Here is an 8,957-nt window from a genome sequence, read left to right on the forward strand (position 1 = left end):
AAAAAAAAAAAAAAAAAAAAAAAAAAAACTGATCATGTTGGGAGCCCCAGGAGCTGATGACCTTCTGAACTTTGACCCTTCCTTCTCTCCTGTCTTCCTGCTGGGATCCAGGATTCTCCCATCAACAAGCTTCTGTATGCTCGAGATATTCCCCGTTACAAACAGATGGTGGAAAGGTACCGGGGAGGGAGTGGGTCTGCGGAGTCAGGCATGCGGCTGAAGCCCTAGGTGGGCCCTGGTGGGTACCAAGGGAGGGAGCTCTGATTATAGATCATCTGCCATCCTGGGCCTTTTGGCAGGTACTATGCAGACATCAGACAGACTGTCCCGGCCAGTGACCAAGAGATGAACTCAGTCTTGGCGGAGCTGTCCCGGGTAAGGCCTCCCCTTCATACGTTGTCACCCCTCTGTGATCTGCCTGGGAGAGGGCACACCCTGCCATCACACAGGCAGAGTGTTCCTGCAAAAGGCCAGACCTGTCATGTCATCAGAGTGAGCAGGGGTCTCATCTGATAGCTGTCACCTAATCGGGTCTACCAGGCGCTTGTCTGTGTGCAGCCTCTGGGAGTACAGAGTGGATGAATCAGCTCTAGGCCTTTAGACTTCCGGGCCATGCTGCCCATCGTTCTGGACCGCGCTTCACCCTCCACACCCACATTTACAAAACTGTTCCTTAACCGACAATGAGGACACCCATACCACCACAGCTATACTTGTGGGGTGCACTGTCAAACCCTTCTTGGGCTGGGCTTCTGCATTTGGTCCCCCTAAGAGTTCCATGAGTTACTTTGGCTGCACCATTAGTACTGTCTAGACAAGGAGGCTGCGGGTCCGACGTCCTCACGGAAACCCTTGCAATGGTCTTGAGTAATACCAGAGTAAAATTGTGCCCAGTTCCCAGCCAGTTCCTTGTCCCACAGCCCTGTAGTCGCTTGGAATGAGTGAGAGGGACTTCTAGCTATAGCCTTGACTGGGAGAGGCAGGCAGGGTTCCCGTGGAAACTCCAGCCTGCTGAAGCTAGTCCTGGAGTTTCTTCCTACCATGGAGGTTTGGCCTTGTCCCATCCTGAGCTGTCACCATGCTTTGCCTTGGGCTCTGTTCCCACTGCAGGGCCTGTGCTTTCTCATCCTTCGCTGAGGTCCTGGGCCTCTTCGCCAATACAGCCTCTTCATTTCCCTCCCTTCCATCTGCCCTCTTCCCTAGAACTGCTCTGCCGACCTTGGGGCGCGAGTGGCTCTGCATGAGCTCTACAAGTATATCAACAAGTACTATGACCAGGTGAGCACAGCAGGGCCCCACTGCAGGGCTGGCCTCGAGCTCAGGGTGCTGCTTCGGAAGCTGAGTGAGGGTCCCACATTGGTTCTGCTCTCTCCCTGTGCCCCCAATCCCCCATTATGCTTCTGCAGTGGAGCTTGCCCAGGCATGGTGGCAGTGGTTGGGGGCATCTGGAGAATCTGTCAGGATCTGGAGACGGTATGTGGGATATGCCGGAAGACTACCTAGCTACCATCCCTCCCAGATCCCAAGGTTGGCCTTGTCCTGGCCATGACTGCTTCTGTGGGTACAGACTGGCCTGGGTGTCATAAGCCATAGGAGACATAGGGTGAGGTGTCAAGCACGGGACGAGGCTAGATGAGGGGACCACCGAACCAGGAGGGGTCTTTCTGGGGCCTCTCTTGACCAGCCTTGATGTCTAAGTGCATCCGTTTCGCTGTTAGTCAACTATGAGTGCCTATAGAATTACCACAGTCATGTGGCACCAGTGATGTGCCTATTGTTGAGAACACGGAAACCTGCGTCGTGGTCTCAGCTGAGTGGCCTGGTAACAACCAAGGGATCCACAGCCTCATTCCTTTGATGCCAGCCTCAGCACAGGCAGAGGTGCAGAGCTGATGCAGCCTCCACCTGTTGGCGTACAGGAGAGCCAGCTCCTCTCCCCAAGCTCTGCCTGCCGCCTGTTCCTTCATGCCAACCTCATTTGTGGTTCTTGGGTTGTTCTTTTGCCTCAATATCTGTGTCCCAAACCATATCCTCTTGGTCTTGGCACAGAGAGTCATGAAATGCCAATAGCTGTCAGGAAGGGCAATGGGGTTGGCTATGACAGACCTGGTGAGAAAGCCAGTGGTTGTGTGAGGCTGGCTTCTACACAAAATGAGCGTGACAAGGAAAGAGCATTAGGTGGTGAGTGGCCTTGAGTGAGTGGCGATTGTCATTCCCTGGCAGCTTGTTCTTGAACGTCTGCGTGTGGGTGCTCAACTGTATCGACACTGGAGAGGCAGGAAGTTTTAGGCTATCCTGAGACCATGCCTCAAACACCCTAGAAAACAACCCAGGCGGCTGTTCTGTTTTCACCCTTACCAGTGAGACCTACAGTCAGCCTCACCACTATGTCTTTAGTCACTGAATTCCCATTGACTACCCTGCCCAAATGCTATCTGTGGTGACCGTGGGGTCCAGACAAGTCTCCTCTGATTCTCTTGGTCCTGCCTTTCAGATCATCACTGCCCTGGAAGAGGATGGGACTGCCCAGAAGATGCAGCTGGGCTACCGGCTCCAGCAGATTGCCGCTGCCGTGGAAAACAAGGTCACGGATCTATAAGGACCAGGGAGTCTGCCTGCTGTTGTCTCTGCACCTCCTGGGCAGCCCTGGAATCTCAAGGGAGAGGCCACCACCTTTGTAGATGCCTGTAGTGACTGACAAGCAGAGTTTAATGAAAGGTGGCTCCCAGTCTCTTGGTGGCACCAGCTCATAGCCCCATTGGACCTGCCTTGTAGGCCTGGGACCTAGTGGTTCAGTGGGTAGTGCTAGGCCTGCCCCAAGCCTGGTGACTCTCTGACCTACTTCCTGGGTGACGCCAGCCTGCAGGGAGCTGGGGACTTAAGGTTTCCAGAGAATGTCTGGTAGGCCCTCCAGGCCCCTGGGGAGACTGTACTGTTCTTGAGCACTGACCTATGTCCCATTGGGAATCACAGAGGAAGGAAGAGAACCCGCCCGCCCACTTCCTGTCTTCTTCATCCATCCTCCTTGACCTCAAGTTTCCCTTCCTTTGTCCTTGTTCCCTGTTGCCAATTCCCAGGAGAGATAGAGAGAGAGAGAGAGAGAGAGAGAGAGAGAGAGAGAGAGAGAGAGAGAGANAGAGAGAGAGAGAGAGATATGCATTTCTAGGCTGCTGCTGCCTCAGCAGGGTTGGTGCCTTGGGACCACCCTGGCTTCCAGGTGGCTGGTGGGGAGGGACAGCTGCTTCAGGGGAGCCTTGGGGAGAGCAGCGACCCACTGATGCTACAGCTCTTCATTAAAGGATAACACATGGTATGGACTCACCAGCCCCTCTGCTAAGAGAGAACTGGCAGCTGCCAGGAGATGTGGGCATTGTGCTCTGAAGGGTCCCCTGATGCCCACGGAAGGCCACCGTGAGGTTGGCAAGCTCTCTCCGGCTCCTAGGTAGGGTCTGCCAGAGGCAACACTCCCCAGAAAGAACTTAAAGCACAATAAGGCTCAGGGAGAGTTGGGGCCTGAGATGTGGGGTTCTGTCCTCCATCTTTAAGGGGTCCACCTTGCTTGCAGGTCGTGGTAACTTCGCCATTCATGTTCCATGAATTTTTAAAGGAATTGGGGAAGTATGGCATTATTAAAGGCGATTCCAGGAAGTGTGGGTCTCAGGTCCATGACCCTGTTTCTGGATTCCAGTTTCCACATTGCTGTCCACGTTAAGGTACCTGAGGCAGGAGCTCAGAGCTACTCACCTGCCTGTGTAGTAGCCACCTTGTGGTATTTTCCTGTTAGAAGCTACAAGTGAGCTTCAAGACCATGGTACTGTGGTGCACTTGGCAGCTGGCAGTTGAGAATGCTGTTGGCTTCACCAGGCAAGGGTCGTGGCATCCTCAGAGAGCTCCACCTTGGCTCATGTGTATAGCCAGTGATCTGGCCACCCTCAAGATCTTCCCCGAGTGTTGAAGACATGGGCTGATACAATTCCAAGAGTCCCTTCTTGCTGTCTTTTAGAATCTTTGTCTTCAAGATAGCAGGAGCCATTTTGGTTTTCATGCCAGGGGTAATCACAGTGACTATTTCTGTCAGATCCCATCTTCCCCATGCCTGCCAAATGTGGGGAACCACAGTCACAGACGGCCAGCAGTTAGGCCCTCTTTTGGGAGCATGTGAACTTTAGTACTAATGATAGTTGTCTTAGTTCAGATTTTATCCTCATGCAGAATGGTTTTTGCCTCCCCCAGTGGCTACTCTGACCAACTATGTTGTTGACAGTCACAGAGAACAGGGCTGACAGGGGAATGAGGTCTTGGCTAGACTTCAGACAGATACAGGAAGGGAGGCACCTTTTAAGTCAACATGGCAGGGATGGTGACAGAGACACACCTCTGCTCCAGGCTTGGGCTTCTTCAGTCTTTAGGAGTCCTCTGAGGAGGTAAGGGTTCCTGGAGAGGAGGGCCGTGTACCTGCGTGCTTGGGCGTGTGCTCATGGGATGGGCGAGTATGGAATGTGCTCTGAGTCACTCCTGTCTCACCCTCACAGAACATTGTGATAGAAGATGTCATGAAAATAAAAACGTTACCACTTCAGAGAGGAAGCTAAGTCTTCACTCGATTGCCATGGCTGAGAGCGGCAAGGCCAGTGCCAACAGGACTTGGCGGTGGCTCACCTGGGGCCTGGCCAGTTTCAATATAGACTGTTTGTAATACAGTTTGCTCAGCCTCTCCCGCGCTTCACTCCCGCTTTGCAAAGGTATGCCCTCATTGTTCCCCACAAAGCGTGATAGTGTGCTAAGGTCCCACGTTTCTCATCCCCTCCCCACTTTAAACGCTGGGTGACTGTCCAGATGATTAGATTCATATGAATCCCAGCACTCGGGAGGCAGAGGCAGAGGCAGGCGGATTTCTGAGTTTGAGGCCAGCCTGGACTACAGAGTGAGTTCCAGGACAGCCGGGGCTACACAGAGAAAAAAAACCAAAAAAACAAAAAACAACAAAAAAAAAAATATGAGACAGGGATTCTATTTCTCCCTGGCTGGCCTGAAGCTTGCTGTGTAGACCAGCCTGACACTGAACTCACAGCGCTCTGTCTCCTGAGCTTTGGAACTAAAGGTGTGCGTCACCACACCCAGCACCTGTATAGTGTTTTTTTGTTTTTTTAAAGGAAGGAAATATATATTAAGGTTTGTTTATGTGAGTACAGTGTCTTCAGACACACCCAAAGAAGGGGTTGGATCCCCTTACAGATGGTTGTGAGCCACCATGTGGTTGCTGGGAATTGAACTCGGGACCTCTGGAAGAGCAGCCAGTGCTCGTAACCGCTGAGCTGACTCTCCAGCCCTCATTGTTTTTTTAAATGGAAGAAGGGTGTCTGTGGCCGTTACAGCTGTGCTATGCTGATTATCTGAGATCACTTTGGAAGACACTTGGAACCCTGGCAATGGGCAACAATTCCCTCGGGGCCTGCTGACTGAGGCCCAGAGGGACTGGGCTACCCTGGGGCACAGCACGGCAGAGGTCCGTCTTGTCTTCTGTTGGCAGTAAGGCCTATAGTATCTGCATTGCCAGGCTTCTGTAGGAGAACACGGTAAAAAGCACACATGCAAACAAACCACCTCGGTCAGCTAAAGCATAGGTCCACGGCTTCATCTCTTTTCAGAGACCCTGTCTCAAACATACAGGGCCAGAAAGACAGCTCAGTGGCTAGAAAGCATTTGCTCTTCCATGGGACCTGAGTTCAGTTCTCAGGCACCCGCATCTAGTGGCTCACAACTGTAATTCCATTTCTGGGGCATGTGATGCCTTCTGGCCTCTGTGGGCACTTGACTCCTGTATACCTACTCTCCCATGCTACGAATGTACGTGATTACAAGTCTACACAAATTCTTCAATCTATATGTAGACTTTTCAAGAAAGGGTCTCTGCCTAGGCCAGGCTGGCTTTGGCAGTAATCTTCCTGCTGCAGCCTCTCAAATGCTGAGATTACAGCTCCAGGCCACCAGGCCTAGCTGGGTCTGTTTCCTGCTCAGCAGTTAAGCACTGGATATTCTTACGAAGGATCCATGTTTTATTCCCATTGCACATATGATACACATCTATATGTGATAGTTCACAACTATGTACCACTCCAAGCCCAGGAGATCCAATATGCTCTTTGGGCCTCTGTGGACACTGGGCACATACATGATGCACACACACGAAGGCAAAACATTAATTTTTGTTTCTGTTTTTTGAGTTTCTCTGTGTAGCCCTGGCTGTCCTGGAACTTGCCATGTAAACCAGCCTGGCCTCAAACTCACATATCTACCTGCCTCTGCCTCCTCAGTGCTGAGATCAAAGGCATAAGCACTGCTCAGCTCATTAACTTGTAAAAAGTTTTCTGTCCTTGCTAGGCACGGTGGTGCACACCTGTAATCTGAGTACCTGGGAGGCCAGGGTAGGAGGATCACTGGAAGTTCAAGGCCAGCTTGGTCTACACAGTGAATTCCAGGCCCCCAAGGGTGAAGAGAGATCATTTCTCAACAAAATCTCAAGGATGATAGTTTATGAAGGGTATCAGCTTGATGTTTGAAAGGAAATGTCTTGGCTGCAAGTTGGGGTCCTCTTCCCAAGTGCAAGGATTATCCAGCTGACCTGTTCCTGTGACTATGGACTCCAGAGAACCTGCCAGTACAGGGATGCACTGTCCTCCTGTTGGTGCCTGGCTTTTTTTTTTTTTTTTTTTTTTTTAGGTATTTATTTCATTTACATTTCCAATGCTATCCCAAAAGTCCCCCACCCACCCACTCCCACTTCTTGGCCCTGGTGTTCCCCTGTACTGAGGCATATAAAGTTTGCACGACCAATGGGCCTCTCTTTCCACTGATGGCCGACTAGGCCATCTTCTGATACATATGCAGCTAGAGACACGAGCTCCGGGGGGTACTGGGTAGTTCATATTGTTGTTCCACCTATAGGGTTGCAGATCCCTTTAGCTCCTTGGTTACTTTCTCTAGCTCCTCCATTGGGGGCTCTGTGATCCATCCAATAGCTGACTGTGAGCATCCACTTATGTGTTTGCTAAGCCCCGGCATAGTCTCACAAGAGACAGCTCTATCTGGGTCCTTTCAGCAAAATCTTGCTAGTGTATGCAATGGTGTCAGTGTTTGGAAGCTGATTATGGGATGGATCCCCGGGTATGGCAGTTTCTAGATGGTCTATCCTTTCGTCTCAGCTCCAAACTTTGTCTCTGTAACTCCTTCCTTGGGTGTTTGTTCCCAATTGTAAGAAGGGGCAAAGTGACCACACTTTGGTCTTCGTTCTTCTTGAGTTTCATGTGTTTAGCAAATTGTATCTTATATCTTGGTGCCTGGCTTCTTACTGCCATCTTCTGGCCACAGTGTGGAACTGATGCTCCTGAAATCAAAAGGATTTACCTCATCTCCCAACATATTTAAGTCCCCCTGTACCCATATTAGGACTACAACTATCTAACTCCAGCTTCTGGAGACGTGAGGCCTCTGGCCTCTGTGAGCACCTGATGCAGACACATCTATGCATAATTGAAAAATATAATGGACTGTAGTGCTGAAGCTAAGCTCTCAAATCTGGGTTGAGCGTGAGCTACATTTAAAGACAGAAAATGATAGTGTAACAGTGAGTGACTAGTAGGAAAACCATTGTAGGTGTTCCCAACAGTGCTGGCAATTGCAAAGTGTTGGAAGGGTGGGAGTTTTCTAGAGGCCAGTCGCCTGCAAGACAGGCCACAGTTCTTAGAGCCTGCAGTACTTACTATGGCTGTAGGGGTCAGGGAAGCTGACACCCTGCCCTCAGCTCAGGCTTGTGATTTGGTAGGTCAGTGGTGCCAGGTTACCTTGCTGCCACAGTGAACATTTGCACCAGGAGGATTGAGACCTTTCTTATGGAGCCTTATTCACCCCAGGCTTGACAGCCGACTCCCTAGACACAAGGCCCAAGCAGAGTGACCAGAGCCCTGCAATGGTAGGAGACCTGGATTCCAATTCCACTCCCCTGAGTATCTGGGTATCTTCAGGGAAGACAGACAGCATTCTGGCACACAGCAGGGGCCATTCTTGTTGGCTGTTACATCTTAAGCTGGCATCTGGAAAGATATAATGGGAAAACAGGAAGTACTGGGTTGGCCCAGGTCCAGGCAGGGCTTTGATGAGGAACGAGGAGGTTGTCCAGAGCCCTACTTAACAGATGACGGGCATTAGGGAAGCCAGTGGGTGGGATGTGAATTAGAGCTGTCATCAGTCCAGATCTCAACGTTTCAGAGATGGAGCTGCTCCACCAGCCTTGGGCTTGATGGGATAAGGGCAGGCAGCTGGGATGCTGGAAGACTGCCACTGAAGGAGGGATGGCACCTAGGCAGTGCACCTTAGGAGAGAAGGGGATGCTGGGAAATAACGACCCAGGCTGCTCTTCCCACTGACCAGACTTTCAGTTTTTCTCTTTCAATATTTCCTGTAAGCGCCAGTGTTGGAAAGTCTTCCTGTCATCGATGTCAGCTCTGCAATACCGAGCAGGCTGGAAAGCACCAGGAAGGGCGAATGGTGCAACAACCTGAGCACCTACTATGCTCCCTCTCACACCCACCCATAAGTGTCAAGGAGGCTTTCTGTGCAAAGCCATGGTTCCAGCCATAGCAAAAATTGGCCCCAAGCATCCTGGCTTCCAGGTCCCTCCCTTCCCCTCATCCCTGGCTCTTGGGAGGAGCCACACATTGTACCAGGAGAACCGGGGACATTTCAGCTTTCAGGCTAGTAGTGACTCAATGCCATCTCTCCAGGCTGGGATCCAAGTGCAACACCAAACTTCAGGCTGTGGAAGACAAGTTCTCGGTCTATAGCTTCATATCAGGGCCAAAGAATTCAGTCAGAACAAGGCATAGACCTTTCCAGAGATGCAAAAGCCAGCATACCTGCATGCCTCACATCCATGGAGGTACATGTCCCATGCAGAGTGA

At 51.3% G+C, this 8,957-nt stretch overlaps 1 protein-coding gene across 13 annotated transcripts in view; it reads left to right on the top strand.

The window, feature by feature from the left end:
• Nucleotides 1-4,587, top strand: part of Plxnb1 (plexin B1) — a 25,848-nt gene extending 21,261 nt beyond the window's left edge. For all 13 annotated transcript variants that reach the window (XM_021172462.2, XM_021172457.2, XM_021172460.2 and 10 more), the window contains 4 exons: nucleotides 112-176; nucleotides 300-375; nucleotides 1,204-1,278; nucleotides 2,495-4,587. In XM_021172462.2, the coding sequence (XP_021028121.1) occupies nucleotides 112-176; nucleotides 300-375; nucleotides 1,204-1,278; nucleotides 2,495-2,599 (321 nt within the window). In that variant the 3' untranslated portion in view covers nucleotides 2,600-4,587. The remainder of the gene's footprint in view (nucleotides 1-111; nucleotides 177-299; nucleotides 376-1,203; nucleotides 1,279-2,494) is intronic.
• The last annotated feature ends 4,370 nt before the right edge of the window (nucleotides 4,588-8,957 follow it).

The sequence above is a fragment of the Mus caroli genome, chromosome 9 (genome assembly GCF_900094665.2).
Source record: "Mus caroli chromosome 9, CAROLI_EIJ_v1.1, whole genome shotgun sequence".
Lineage (NCBI taxonomy): Eukaryota > Metazoa > Chordata > Mammalia > Rodentia > Muridae > Mus > Mus caroli.